The 16,492-nt window shown below is 36.5% G+C and overlaps 1 protein-coding gene across 6 annotated transcripts in view; it reads left to right on the top strand.

Annotated features, from left to right (window-relative positions):
• Positions 1-16,492, top strand: part of FAM172A (family with sequence similarity 172 member A) — a 265,595-nt gene that overhangs the window by 126,200 nt on the left and 122,903 nt on the right. For all 6 annotated transcript variants that reach the window (XM_039567672.1, XM_039567673.1, XM_039567671.1 and 3 more), the window contains one exon: positions 7,828-8,046. In XM_039567672.1, the coding sequence (XP_039423606.1) occupies positions 7,828-8,046 (219 nt within the window). The remainder of the gene's footprint in view (positions 1-7,827; positions 8,047-16,492) is intronic.

A 16,492-nucleotide genomic window follows, 5' to 3' on the forward strand; every position in this document is an offset into this window, starting at 1 on the left:
CCATATAATGAGCAATATAAAGTACAGTATTTATTTTTATGTTCTTAGGGTCTTCCACAGCCATAATTTTACCAACACAGCTGTTTGACCCAGTGACATCATGTTTTGCATATTTCTGCATTTTAATGAGTTACTCATTTAAAAGGTTACAAAGAAACCATAACTCATAAGTAATTAAATTATTTAGCAGAAGTATAAGAAGGTCTTCTGACATGGGAAGGTCACTGTGGGAAGGAAGGAGCATCAATGTACTGAATTGCACCTGTTTGTTGAAGATAGGTACAGACCAGAAGCTTTACTGTTAGATTACAATTGTCTGTTTTCTCAGGGAATGACTAAATACATGCACATACTAAAAGCAGCTGAATTCTCTGTCATTGAGATAGTGGATTTCTGGTCACAAAACACTAAATGGGAGTTGTCTTTCAAGACTTTGGATAACTTCAGTATTTTACAGAAAACACTTACGTGCATGATGTGTTTTTCATTTAGAATACTGAAATACAGACCTACCAAGAGATTGGCATTTAATCTTTTCCCATGGTAGTTTAATACATATAAATTTCTGGAAATGAAAGGTAAAGTATAAGATCTTGGCATCTTGGGTTGCCTTTCTTCAAGCTAAATATATTACAAATCAGAAAAAACCCTGAGCCCATTGAAATATCTGGATTTGAGAAAGAGAGGGTGTTTACAATAATTTTACACTATTACAACAGCAAAGGAAGTAAAGTTTATTGTAGAATAAATTTAGTTACTTTTTTGTGTGGTGTTACATAGAAAATACACACTTAATGACTATTTGGGGGTATATTCATCATGAAGTGCTAATGAGAATAATCAAGACATACTGTGACATTTTCAGGGAGGAGGCAAAGTGTATTGAAAAACGAATTTGCAGTTGAGAACTTTTACTGTCAGCTAATGGGATGCTTGGAAATACCATAGAAACATTAAAAAAACCCTGCAATCCAGCTTTGCATCTGCACCTTATTTAAACGTAACTTTCAGTAGGTAACTGATATTCTCCTTGGTTTCCTTATTGATAGATTGTTTAGAAAAAATAATTGCTTGTTATTCATGTGGGCTTTATTAAAATTATTTTAATTACTTTATTTCTGGTTTGTTGCTTTCAAAAAGTTCTACGTAAATGTAAATAACGTTTTCATTAAAATCTTAGTTCTTGTTTCTTGTACCCCTCTGAAACATTTGAAACTTTTGTTGGAAAAGAGATTAAAATAGGTCTTTAAGGCAATAGGAGAGAGGATGAACTTTTGGAGTACGGACTTCAATTACAGAAGGGGTTCCTGTAGGATATCTTGAGGACAAACTGGTGGGTTCATTCTTTCACAGGCTGTATAGACTCCAAAGCTTCTTTGCACTTAGTGAAGAAAAGCAGAAGCTGGTTTTTACAGCCGGAGCAGTTGTTATGGACAGATTATTTGCAGCCCAGTATCCTGCCTGCATGGCTGGGGTGGATTCACTTCCATTCAGTTGCCAGCAATTTCTCCAAATAGCCCAAATCCCACATCAGGGAGAGGTGGTTGGTCTGATGTTTATTAAACAATGCTTGAAGCAGTAGTTGAACATGAACAGAGTTCTTTCTGTTAATTCACAGAATTAAATTAATGCTGTAGCGTAGGTTCTTGTGTCTCACTTGCCATGAGAAATAATTTTCTGCTGCAAATCCTAGAGCAACTAGTGCTGGTAAAGGCATGCAAGTTCCCTACAAAGAATACAGTAAGCAACTTAGGATGTAAAAATCCTTTTAATTCATGGATGTTTTTATTCAGTTTTGACCTTGCGAACAAACAGAATAAAACAGGGTTGCAGATCTAACACTCAGACATATTTGGGTTGCTAATTATAGAGAGATGTAAAACATTAATTCTTTTCAAAACTTTTCAACAGTAAACCCAAAATGTGGGAACAGCTTTTCTGGTAGGTTTTTGTAGCCTCGAACATTGATTTGTTTAGTATAGCTGCACTAGCACCAAATGAACAAATAGTAAAGTAGGACATAGTCATGGCATGTTTAATAATTTCCAGCATAAAGGTTGTGAAATAAGATGAACACAGTTCTGCATGCAAATAGATTTGGACATAATGCAGTGATGACTTAGAAGGCAGTAACAGAAAGGAAATGAAGAGTTTATTGTTTCTATAGCTCTAATATCCATTAAAAGTTAGTTACACAGCAGGTGGCAGTTTGGCTAAGTGTAAAGTGAATGTTTTGAAATAAATAGCAGCTGGGTGACCTGGGATGTCAGGGCTCTAGACAAGGGTGTGTGTTTGTCAATATATCCTACATGTTTTACAGACTCCTCAGGGACCAGGAGAAGATACAATTTCACCTTTTCTGTGCCAAAACATTTTAATTATATCTTCTTCCAAGTACAACGGTTCAGTAACCAAGGAGCTGACATTGATGCATGTGTTGATAAAGCTGAAAACATTCAAAATGAGATTAACAAAGATTTTGAGGGAAGGGTGACAGCTAATTTTGTACAGTATTCTGCATCTAATTCAGGTCAGTGTAATGGTAGAATATTTTATAACTGCTGTGTCATCTAGAAAGACTTTTATGATGCTTTGTGTATTTAAAGATTCGTGTATATGAAGGTACAGTTCTTTATACATTGTTCAAACAGGTTATAACTTCTTTATTGAACATCTATTGGTTGTCACTATCAACAAGAATAAACTTAAGCATTTAGAAGCAATTTCACATCTCCATCTGCATTAATCACAGTAAAATGTTCCTTTTTTTAATTCACCTTCAAAATATTGACTTCAGATGTGAAATGGAAGCAAAACTACCACACACATTTTGTGGCATCACTTAATATTTGCAAAAAAATTGGATGGAAAGTTATAGTAAGTGTATTTAAATAATCAAACTGCAGTTTCTTTGTATTATGTTCAGTCTTTTGAGAACATCTCTGTGTATTTCTGCTCTGTTCTCCTCCTCGTTTGAAGGTAACTCACATTCTTCCACTTTTCTTTTTGTTTGCGAAATTTTCTCCTCTTTTTTATCCATTTAGTTCTCCATCTGCTTTCACTTTTGTTTGCTTGGGCCGTCTCTCATCCCAACTTGATAATGAGGAATGCAGTGTGACCCTGACCTCTATCAGCCCATGCATGACCTTCTGACTCGCCCACATAACCTTTGACCTTCTCTTTGACAGCTTGATTAATTACCCTGTGTTATGATTTATGAGTAAGTGCTATGTAAAAATAATAGACAACAGGTGGTCCTCTAAAATCTTTTTGTGGCACGTTTTCTTTTCCTGCCTAACCTGATGAGCTGTTTGAAGTTTGGAACTTAGTGGGACAAAGTGTGTTTGGCAGAAGCATGGCATTTTTACATACTCGGACACAGTGCTGGAATTCAGGCGGCTGAGTGTATCTGGAATGGAAATATCACAATGTTAGCAGGGTGCAGTTGCCAAAATGTATGTTGGGTGGAAACAGAAAGCGGAATCAACTGACATTTCAGGCGTTTCAGTCACAGGTCACGTCTTGAGAAAATTGCTCAAATAATGGAGGGGGCATTTTTCAAGCTGAGCTGCATCTCCAACAGCTATGTTTACTTTAACGCTTCACTAGTGACTTCTGATTGGTTGTCATGACCTCATCCTGCTGTTGCACCTACAGTGTTGCAATAGTGACATAGATGTACCCTTCTTGCAGTAAAGATGGGAAATGAACAGAGCATAATTCTTTCAGAAAGATGAATGGACATTGCTGTGTCTGTTTTAACCACAGGCAGGTTTAAGAGCAGTGAGTTTTGAGTTGTATTTCCCCAAGGAATTAATTCTGGTCTTGCTGCTGACCATCCAAATAGAAACCTGAACTTGAAAATTCAGGTTGATCAAGCATAGGAGAGTGATCTCTGTCAGATCCTCACTCACAGTCCAAAAAGATAGTTACATAGCTCAAAAGATACCTCTCCAGCTCTGACCTCTCTTGTCACATATGGTGTCCCACCCTGGTGGATTAATATGCAGATCTGAGTGGTCTCGGCTCAGTATTCATGTGTCAGGCAGGGGAAATTTCAAAAGATTTGGAATTTACTTTAAATACTTTGAAGTTCTTTTTTTAACCTTACCCTCGAACTTCCAGTAAGAGGCAGAAAGCAATCCCCCATTTCTGATTCATGTATTATAATGGAAAAGGCCCTTCTACATTGTTCTGACTTAGTAGTAAAGGTGTTGTAACAGAGATACATGATTCTTTCCAACTCTTGACTTTGTAAGCCTGCTTTTCATTTTGTCATCACAATCCTCTACCTCCAGAAGCAGCAACCTGGAGAATGGTAGGAGTTAGTGTAGATTGAATTTCACTTACCCTGAAGCATTACCACGTGGGGGGAAGAGATGTTAATTGGGTGCTTTAGTCTGAGAGAGAAATTGTAATTTTGTAGATTAGGGGCTGGGAGTTCTATTTGTCAGTGTCTGTCCTAGTTATAAGGTCTTATCACAGGTACACTGATGGCTGAAGATTGATCGGGGTGGTAGTTGTCCTTAAAGCTCAGCATTTTACCATGAAAAAACTTTTTAGAGAGTGGTTTCCCTTTCTGTGTACACTGGACACACAGGAGAAAACTATTACATTGAAAACATACCTAATGTTTGCATACCACCTAATACCACTGAGGGTGGCGAGATTTAGAAACCCTCCTACTTGATTGGTACTTACTGAAGTCATAGGTCACTATGTTTTAATAATGATGTAAGATCATCATGGCTGAAATTGGTATTTTTAATGACATTGATTTGTTTAGTATAGCTGCATTAGCACCAAATTAACAAATAGTAAATTAATACATAGTAATGGCACATTTAATACTTCCCAGCATAAAGATACTATATATGGTGAAAAAAGATTGCTACAGTCCTGCATGCAAAAAAGTATTTCTGAACATGGCTTTCATTTTAAAGGATGCTTTTTAATGAATGTGATTTTTGTCTGTGTTAACAGTTATGCCAAAGACGGTATCTCATCTGTTATTAAAGTTTGCTAAAGGCCTTTTTTTGAGATATTAGTGGTCTCATGTTCTGAGTTTTGCATTGACTTGCACTCTTCTCAAATTCACTGCATTAGAGCTCCTCCTTTTTTTTCATTTTCTGATTGCATTAAACTTCAACAATGCAGCTATGCCCACATAAATTACATTTTTAAAAAATTAATCAAAGTTAAAAGCCGCATTGTTTACAGTGATGTTCTTTAGTTCAGAGTATTCCTGTTCAGTAGCATATACTCAAATAAAGGCTGAATGAGAGAGGTTGTAATTGGGTATATTTTACCAGTCGTTTTATTTTTCCATGTCGATTTTTATATGTTACTCTCAAATCTTCTTTCTGGTGCCATTGTTTTCATCTTGAAATTTAGGATGCAGAAGTTCAAGGGAAAGGGAGATACTATCATGTAAGCAAAACAGTCCAAAAAGAGATTACTTTCCAAAGAGAAAGACTTAGGCTTTCCCATAATTGAGGGGAAAAAAAATCTTAGCTCAGTTATTACTTAATTATTTTAATTCTGCTGACAGGAAAGGCCTGCTATCTGGGAGAAATTGTAAAAAAAAAGGTAAAGGGAGTCATGTTACAGTGCTTAAAATAGATTTGATAAAAATCCTTTAATTGATTTATAAAATAGTGAATTTAAAATTAGAATCATATTTCACCTGTTGATATCTATGTGAAAAATTGACATTGTGTCCTCAGAAAATGGGACAAATTAGTCATGTAATTTTAAGTTACATGATCAATAACTTAGACAAATTCCACTTCTTTGATGATTTGTGTGTCTGTTTGGTGATCAGGTTAAAGTGGACAGAGTTTCAAATCCCTGTAACACTTGTAGATCTGTAATAAACATATGAATTTTGCATTTCACATTGTATAGAAAGCAAAACAAATCAATACACAGAACGTCTCTGCTCAAAACAAGCAGGTCAAGAAGATTAAGAGCTCCAAAACTACCAGCCTGCCAAGTACTGCAAAAACTGGCAGTAGCAAGCTCAAAAACTATTCTTTCATATGAATTTATGAATGTTTGTAAGCCATATTCTTCTCCGTGATGAATTTTGGGCATCAGAATTTTCCAAGCTGGAAAGTTCATGTGTTCATAGTTCAGCATTGGGCATTAATATGGCCAGGCATGGCATGGATATATTTTAAAATTTGTCTTTCATTTTCTATTTTCTTTCTCTCTTTCCCTATTGTTTATTTATATATCTGCCTGTTTGTTTATATTTATCCCAGTTGAATTCATGGCAGGCAGGGCAGGGGAATCATGTGACAGGAGATCTGTTATGGTGCTGTATCTAACAAAGAGACAATTTTCTCTTTGGCCTATTGTGATCTTTTTTGACTACGTCACTTATGCCAGAGGTAGTATCCTGCATGCCTCTCTTTCACCCTGTTTAGCAGAGTGCAACTGTGCCCTTTAACATGGTTTTTGGTGGGAGGAGAAGCTACAGCAGACGTTTGAGAAGGGCACAAGGACGAGGGGTAGGAACTCCCTTCAGATGAGATTTTGATAACTAGTCGAGTGTGTCCAACTGTAGAAAATCACTGAGTGACAATCTGTCTACCTGACAGTGGCCACAATGAACTACAAGGTTTGTGAATGGCTCTACAGATTAGAATAAAGCAAGCCCAAATAAAGTATCTTTTGTTGGGGTGGAGTTGGTTTGCTCTGGGCAGCTAGGTATGGGGGACCTCTTTTGATCCTCATGCCTGGACCAAGTGCAAAATGAAGCACCAAGTGAAAAGCTGGAATAAAGCTGTTCCATTAGATAATTAATATAGATGTTTCCAAAAAGGTCTTTACTAAAATTTACTTCTAAAGGATAGCTTGATTTTGACTGGGAACCCATGTTAACTTTAAGGACACATCTGTTAAATGCTTGTGCTTCTCTTTTTTCCCTTCATTTGCAATTATATCTTCCACAAATACTATGATTTTTGTGTGATTTGCCATCATTTAAAAATCTTTAAATTTGATTGGCTGATTAATTCAAGATTTATTTCTCATTCATAAATTCATATTTTTTCAACCAGCTCATTTCCTGCAGCACAAAAATATACCTTATATGCTCAAAAGCATCCTGCAGGTCTCACATTTGCTCTGGATTTGTTGAATATACAGCATAATCCCAGTGAACTTTTACAGCAGATTTAAAGATACACTAAAAAGTCAGACCCACTATAGAGAGTTGACTTGTAAGCAATACCACTGAATCAGTTTTGGTATTGATTCATTGTTACTGCTGCTATTTGCCTCTGCATGGTGTGCTTATTGTCAGCTAGACAAAAGGTTTTGCTATTTTAAAATGTGGTGAATAATTTTCACATGCTTTCTTTAATGTATCTACCTTTGTATATAAAATCTCTCAATTCTTTTTCTTTTAAAGGTTTTTACTGGCTGGGCATAAAGCTTTTTATTCATTATTATGTAGAGTTCTTAAAGGAACATTTTGCTTTTAGTTCCTGTATTGTTTTCTGAAAAAGTCATATAAAGTGCTTATGAATAAAACAACATACTAAATTATTTTAAAGGTAAAACAGGCAACTTTTCTGATGCTGAGGGATGTGTATGAGCATAAGTACATGCACAGATACATATTCACACATCAATATCCCTTTAATGACGGAATATTCTTTAAAACCCTTCTATAAATGATGTTGTGTGAGGTTTCTGAAATAAATAAAAAAGTTCTAAAGAGCATTAAAGTATATGCAAAGCATTTTCAAGCATTAAATCTCCCTTTTCACATTTCTTCTTGTTTGTGTGTGTGCGTGTGACTCTCTTCTAAAACAGGAAGGCTATGGAGTAATAGTTCTGAATCCCAATGAGAACTATATTGAAGTTGAGAAGACAAAAGCCCAAATACAGCTGTCTTCTGATATCTCAGAAGAACCTGCAGAAAAGAGGGAAAGAAAAGATAAAATCCCGAAGGAAACAAAGAAGCGACGTGACTTCTACGAAAAGTATCGAAATCCACAAAAAGAAAAGGAAACTATGCAGATCTATATTAGAGTAAGTTTCTTTTGGTTTTGTTTGCCCTTCTTTATTGATGTATACGTATGTTTATTGCCTCTATTGGCTAATAAATAGCATTCTTTTTTAAAAACAAATACATTACTGAGATGGCGTTCAAGAGTTTATACAGAATTCCTGTCTCTTTATTCTATTGATATTTTTGGTCATTTATTGATTGTGATGTTTTGGAAGTGTTACAAAACATTTCTTTTAATTTCAAAGGGAAACTTCAAATAAACCCCACAGGAACTCACTGGGGTTATCAAGAAAGAAATGATTTAAGAAAGACTTAGTAAAAACAATATTATAAAGAGAGGTGTTCATAAGAAAAACTTTGTAGTGAAGCCTAGGCAACATATTAGCTTCACATGTCATGTATGCATTTATTGTATTATATTGTATTGTATCGGCGAGGCAGTATTTATAGCCTGATAGTTTTTTATCACCTGCCAAATTAATAATGTATTGTGGAAAATACCAGTGTTCATCTTGTGTGGTAGCAAATTTATCCTGTAATGTATTGTTTTTATATGAGCAGCCATCCATTGTGTTTGAGCTGAACTTCTAAAGGCAGATAAAGGAGGAATCTTGCTAATATATTAATAAATATTTAGGCTAGAATAATTTGAGAATGGTATGATGAAGAAACTCTGTCCCTTGCCCTTTTCTGACTCAGTGAACCTTTGCACTTTGTAATGCTACCAGCATGGGATCATTATAACAGTGCTATCCGAGGATTTCTAATTCTGCAGGGGGCACAAACAATATTATTTGCACATTGGCACATTCTGCTTCGTATACATGCTATGTATAATACATTCCAGACTGAGTCATACAATTTCCAAAACCCTTACTATGAAAGTTAACATTTTCATTCAACTGTAAAACATGTCAGAAACTCCACAGTGAAGGTAAAACAGTAAAAATGTATGCCTTTCTGGTGAGAAACAGAGAAAAATCCAGCACAATACATGTTAGAATCATCTTAAATTTTAATATGCCCCTATTAATTCTTTTTAGCATAACAATTTTTGTAGAAGAAATCTAACTTTGCTGGGTAGTTAAAAGGGTTAGTAACTTGGATACAAGATTGTCATGAATACCATAAATATTTACTGTGTCTTTTGAGAAATACCTGAGTGTGGGAAACAAAAGAACGCGGGTATATATGTTCAAAGTCACCAACAAGGCACTGTGTTTTCTCTTTGCTGCTTTTTTATGAGATGGTGTTCTGCCCACTAGCCAAACTCTCCTTCTTAAGAGGGGCAACCAGTCTTAAGGTCCACGAGAATCCAGTGGACAATGTTGCTGTATTGTTTGAACAGAAGTCCGGTCAGCGTGGAGATTCAGTGTTCCCTTGTTGAAAGTGAACATTTTTATCAACCTTTTGAGCAATTCTACCTTCTCATGACTCTTGCCTGATGAGGCATGAAATTTGGCTTCGGGAGGTTTGACCCCCCAAAATAAAAAATATGTAACTCCATCTCATGTTCCTTTCTTCACAGCTCTGTGCCCTAAATATGACTGTTGATATTTGCTTTATTTGATTTTCCTCAAATCAAGGAAAGAAGTAATATATGTTTTAGTGAAAGTGTGATTGGTGGTCTCCTTCCTCAGGCCAATTGATTGAAATTGGGTTTTCTGATGAAGTTGGTGTTGTATTCTGAAATAATTATTTTGGGGTTTTTTTCTTAATAGACTCTAGTACAGATAGTTTTTTGAAACAGAAAGAAAAACGTACCTGCTTTAGTATATTGTGGGACAAAACAGTGCAGTTTCCCTGCTTATCAGTTTCTGAAACAAAACTGGACCATCAGTAGGGTTCCATTTACTCTGTTGGTCAGAACTGTTAAGTCTGTAGGAATTGCAAGAGGTGCAATGCCATATTTGCAATTTTCGTGCCTCCCATGCTTGAGTCCATAGGATTGCTCTCTGCCTGCACCCAGGGACTTGCCTCCACAGGCTGCTGTGGGAACAGTGTTGGTGCTGGTTTGCAGTGATCTCAAGGGGCAATTCAGATACAATTTTTACTCGCTGTATAGTATAGCGTACATTTGACTCACTAGGCTCTTAAATTAAAACATGCTGTCACTCAACACAGATATTTAAGGATGGTATATGATTCGTAATGATCTCATCAAAGAGTTTTGAAAAACCTGAGCAGGCCTTATGTCAACTTTGCTAAGTAGGAAAAAGTGGTACAGATAGACTAGACGAAAAATTTCCTCACAGGAAGGCTTTAACTTTATCTAACATTGAAGGAAAATATGGTTGTATTAAATATGCTGGAGAAATTATTTCACACAGTTAAGCAGCAGGAATAAGTATTCTCAGTTATGTTCTCATAGGGTCACTGAGATCTGTTGTGATCTGATGAGGAAATGCCATTTGAACAAATTAAAGCTGTCTGGTTGATGTTCCTACTTGTGCAGCTACATTTGCCAAGAATTGGACAATTAGAACTCTTCCTTGGTAATTATCTTTAAGTTTTTTCTTCATTTTCATAGTGAAAAAAATAGCTGGGGTATTCAAGAATATGTAAAAGCAGAGTCTTAAAATATAAAATATCAAACTGCACTGTATTTTTACACAAAATGAGTATAAATAAAAATGACTGTGGCAGTGTGTAGTGCATTAAGCATAGTGCTTTTGAAAGATCAAAGTACTAACTGTTTCATGCTGGAAGTTTCCTTAACTATGAAATAATGTACTTTCTGGCATACATTATGGCTTGTTAAAGGAACTGATTTGGTCTGGGTAATAAACATCATGTCAAACATTATGGCAGGAAAACCTGCTTAATATGTTTTGTAATAAGACAGATTTTTTTGTTCTTGAAAACATCTGCCAACTGAATTCACAAGTGAAGACAGAAAATGTCATCAATTCTGTAACATTCTTGTAAATTTGATTTCAATTTTAGCAATGCAAACCAAGAAAAAAAACTTTTTGATAATCAGCATTGACTATAATACTTTTATGGAATGATTAAACACAAGCATTTTACTTTTATATAACGCGCTAATGAATGCATATGAATTTTAATACTCTTACTATTCAGATTTTAACAAGCATATTGACAGATCATTTTAAAAGCATCTGGTTTTTAATGTGTTGAATGGAGGATTGAGTAAAATAGCTAAATATGTACATACATCCTTTTTAAAAACATATTTCTATCCTTCGTTATAAATATTACCGTTTTTTCTTAGACCACCAGAGGCTGCTCTGTACATACGGGCTAATGCTTTCTCCCCAGAAACTTATTATGCTAGCCAGCCTTCACTTGTTACTGAAGTAAACTGAGAATTTGTTGGTCTCTAACCTTTTTCTGTGGAAACAGATCATGCAGGCTTAAATGTGACATGATTATTACTTCCATTCTCAGCCATCTCCCATTCTCTGAAGATTTTCACACTGACAGTGCCTTTTCTATGTTAGAAGATACTTAAAAATGTAAATTAGTATTTTCCCCCTTCTAAACTGCATTCACCACTTAAATAAGTAAACTGAGTTGATTCTGAAATGTTAATAAAGAGAAAATATAAATTGCATAATTTTATAGCAATAGTAATTTGCAATAATATTGTTTCCCCAACAGTTGAAGGATATCAAAGAGGCAACCAAGGAAGAAGTAGGAAGGATCACTTTTATCAGACCAACTAATGGGGTCAGGTTTTGTGGACAAAAGGGATAAGACTCTCCAAAGCCTGTATGCTAGGAATTTTGTCCTTTTTTTCCCCACTGAGCTTATCTGCTTGAATAATTCTTATTGCAAATATTATTTTTACTATAGCACAATCTAGAACAGTGCCATTTCTATTAACAGCATATTAATGAAATTAATCTTGGATGTAACATACTTTTCATAAATAATTTCTCCTATCTTCTGTGAGAGATTAAATAGGAAAAGATCATGTGCAACCAGTTAATTTGTTTTATTAAAAATGGATACATCTGGATGATTTGTGCCAGTATTTAGGAAGAAGGCAGTTGTGTTAATATACAATTAAGTAAGCAATGACTGCTGGCATACGGGAAGTCCTGGCAAGTGTGCAAGCACAGTTGTGCCATTTCTGCTCATTGTTCAGTGTGGCTGACACGAAGTATAGCCTGACTGAAGGTCACGGCAGAGTGTCCGCTTATGTGGGATGACCTTTCAGTGCCATGGATTTCTTTCACATTGAAGATTGAGCCATTTCCCAACATAGCTGCAGTCCCACCAGCTGCCGTTTTCACCCTGTGGCCATCTCTGGGCCAATGACCTACCCTCTGATTTGGCAAGGTGCACGCCTGCTCTTGTCCAAAGCCTGTGTGACTACATTAGCCTGCTGCTGAGACAAAGCTAATAAGCCCTTTATTCCACCAGAGGAGACAAAATGACAAGCTTTAGACAAACAGCTCCTGAGAGGTAAGGGACAGGTTCAGCACAGAGAATGCCTGTGGCAGACGTGGGCATCAGGACTTCAACGTCTAGAGTCTCATGCTGATGTTTTGTTGCCCCTTCAACAAACAATGCCTGTTTTGTTTCCCCTTTTACAACTGCCAGCGTTACTTTATATATACCTCTGAAATAACACATGGTTTTACTCTGCCCACTTTTAAAGCCTGTTAGTTTTGTATGTTCTTGAGAAATCTCCTTCGCTTGTAAGCAACAGCAAAATCATGCTGATAGTAAAAAGCTCATGAGAACTGCCTAGAAACTGCCATGGTGGTGGTGTTCTTGCCCCATGTTGGGGCTGGGCACTGGGCATTCAGAGCTGAGAAGACACTGCAGTTCAGGTGCTGGAACATAAACACGTAATGACGTTCTGAGTGCACCAGGAGCATCTGGAGAGATCTGGTCTTCAGAACGTATGCCACCAGAGATCTTCACCATCCTGGGCCAGCAGCTGGAAATTAAACATCTACCATGACAGTTAGCACCTGCAGTTAGGCTTCCACATCGTTCCTAAAAGGTCAGATAAGGTTTAAGTTCCTATAGTTTCTGTAAATCAAGAAAAATATGTATATGTCATGTTTCATTTCTATAGATACTACGATGAACAGGTATCTTACATTAAATGGCTGAACTATGGAGAGTGTGAACTAAAGTAGTTATAATAATTTATGCATAGGCTATTAAGCATGAGCAGCTAACTTAGATATTTTTAAAATCTTGAGTTTATAAAGATTTCTTATGGTAGGTTTTGCATCTGCTAATCCTGAATAGTTTTATTTGTCTTCTTTTCCTTGAGCAACTGAGAAGTCAGAGACACAGGTAAGCACTGAAGGGAAATTCTGTATCTCCTGAAGAACACCATTGGCTCTTCTCTCTGCTATGCCTTCTCTTTGTTCTGTGTTTCACAAGTATGGTTTAATCAAAGAAAAGGAATAAATTGGGGCCATCTAGCTTTGGTGTCTTTCAGACATTCATTACATGATGCCAATAAAGTGTCCATTGTTAGATCCAGTTCCTAAAATGTGAGGCAAGCCATGTAAGTTTCCACAAGAAAGAAGCAGCTTGCATCTCTCCTCCCACTACGAGCTGTATGGTGCTCCCATGGTGCTAAAAAAGACTCTCACTCACACGTCAAAGGAGTCCTCCTTCCTTTCAGATGGGATTCAGGCTCATAAACCTGGCCAGTTCATGAGGTAATGGTGAAGAGAACTGGCTCAGCAGAATGCAGACATACTTGTTGAAGGCAAAAGTGAGTTAAATCATTCGAACATCTTGTACTCCAATATTGCCTGGTTTTGATTGTAGACTGACTGCAGTGAAGGACTACAAAGACCTTGTAGGTCTTCTGGTCCAGTGCAGATTGCTCTCTGCAGGTATCCTTTATCATTTATCTAACAGAACAAAAGGATTTTAGCTGATACCCAAAAACACAGATAACATTGTCTAACCTACTGCATACCAGTTGCATGTTTTGATACTAGATTTCAATGTGTTTGGGAAAATTGGCAGAAAGAATTTAGCAGTATACCTTTTTGCAAAACTTTAAAGTTCTTCATGTTTTTTTCTTGGGGACGAGTCAGCTATAAGACCCTTGATATACTGAGAGATGATAAAAATTAATATCTGTGGTAAATATTTGTAGCTATCTTATATCCTTATAGCAAAATAATGCTTTTCTATGGAGACATACCACCCCACCAAACCACTCTAGAAATATTTATGTGTTTTGGATAGAAGGACATGAGGACATGAGGGCTGTACTGCAGTGCATGGAGGTCAAAAAAACATTTGTGGAGTCTAGGAACTGAATGTCAGCAGACAGGGAACTGGGTACTGGATGCACAGTAAGTTCAAGGATGTTTTCACCTCATCTGTTACAGAAAACAAAGTGTATATTCAGGAAAAAATGTGAAGGGAAAAAAAAACCCTATATTTTGGGATTAAGATAAATCTGGTGGTTCCTGTGTAGGCTGCTTGACTGCCTGCAGCAGTGATGGCTGCCAAAGGGGCTAGAAATAGTGGAGGAAACAGAGGCATGGAACAATGTGGAGTAAGCTGCCCAGGAAGAAATGTCTGTTCTACCGTGCAATTCGTACGTCACTGAAATTTGAAAAATTAAGTATTGTAGCAATTAATTATTTTAATTTTAAAGTCCTTACAGGTTAAGGATTTTACTAACTAAAATCCTCACTTTTTGTGAATTTATATACTGTGTGATGTTATTTTGAATTATTTACATCTTGAAGAACAAGGCTGGTCTTTTAATCAGCTTGTTGTCATCACTCTGGAGGCAAAGAAATATGCCTTATTGTGAGTTCTTAGGAGAACTGTCCACTTGTTTTTGCTATGCCTTAGTGAACTCCGTATCCAGTCAGCACTCCCCAAGAGCTAGGTTTTACCAACTTCAGAGCTGTTAACTTCATTTCCATAATGTCCAGGCAGAAGTCATTCCTAAAGTAGTCTGTTTTACAATTACCTCCAGCCATTAACTCATCTAAGTTTTGAGGAATCTTCCCATTCCTCTCTCAGCTGAATCCTTGTTTTATCTCTATCTCCCTGGCTAAAAGTGGATTCTAAACCGATAAAAAATGCTTTTGTCTTTTTTGGTCAGTGGTGTTGGTAGCAGGTTTTCTCACCTGAATGGGCTGCATGCTGTTCAGACACATTGTTCTACACTTCCATTGTTTAACAGTTGATTCTTATTCTCTTTCTCTGTCTTTTTTGATCAGTGCTTGGCAAGATCGAATTTGTTGATACCCAGTGAGGTATATTTTCTATATTTTCACGTAAGACTTGAATTTTTGTTTGTTTTCCCTATAGATGGCACTGCTTGGAGAGAAACTACTAAATAAAGTGAGATTGATGTGTCTTTAGAATTTAGAAGAGTTGTTTGTGTTGAGGAGACTGAAGATTTTCTGGGCTCTTAAGCAGCAGTTTGAGATCTTCTTGTCTGGTAGTTCTAGCAAAAACATGGAGTGAGAAAAGTATCATGCAAGTACATGTGCAAGTGTATGCACACAAATCTACCTACCCCAAAGCATACAAAAGCTGCTCACATTCTTGCATGTTTGGCATCCTGTAGACTGTGTAAAATGACCTCTGACATAATGTGGACTATGACAGATGTAGCATACATGAGACTGGAAAGTTTTCTTTTTCCTAAAAGTAAAGTTTTAATCAGTATATCCATCTATGCAGTACGGCAAAGAATTTAAAATATATTTAGTTCAGGCTATACAGCTGATACTTCATATGCATCTGCAGTGTGTTTGTTCTTTTGGACTGGTATCTCCTTCCAGGACATTTCTTCATTCTTATCTCCTATCTTTTCTACCTACTGTGTAATTGAATAATCTGATTCATGGATCTTGCCAGTTCAGCCTATGTCCTATAAAAGTGGGCAGTTATCACTTAACTGTGTCACAACCACTCTGTTCTTAACCTCGGAAGAGAAGCTTTAATTGCATGTAGATGTTAAGACGACAGATATTTATTTCTTTGGGGATCTGTTTTGCTGAGGAATTCTTCCAAAGTTATCAGATAAAGTAATGAAGAAATTTAGCAAAGCTTAGGCTGCCTAAGTAATTTTGAAAGATTTCTAGGTTCTGCAATTAATTTTGTGGCCTTACCCTTTGATACGTCATTGCCCTCACACATTCCACTTGGTGGGATACCTCTCTACTTCTCTAGCTACTCCGCTTTTCCTGTTTGAAAAATGAACAAACACATTTGATAACAGGATTGTGTTATTGCAACCCTTGCACTGGTTACCAAAAAAGGGTAGGCTTACATTTAATGACTATTGATTATCTTTAAATTCCATACCGGTGAAGATTTTGTGTGAAGTTCTCCTCAGTGGGCTATGTCAAGGTTTCAGACACTGCATGCTGCTCTGACCTTATACAGGCTCTGACTGCATTGCCTTAAGTAAGCAAATGAGTTATGGCTGTGATAGATCTTAAAATAACAGCATTTGATTTGATCCTGCAGACCACTTGTCTG

Source organism: Corvus cornix, chromosome Z (genome assembly GCF_000738735.6).
Source record: "Corvus cornix cornix isolate S_Up_H32 chromosome Z, ASM73873v5, whole genome shotgun sequence".
Lineage (NCBI taxonomy): Eukaryota > Metazoa > Chordata > Aves > Passeriformes > Corvidae > Corvus > Corvus cornix.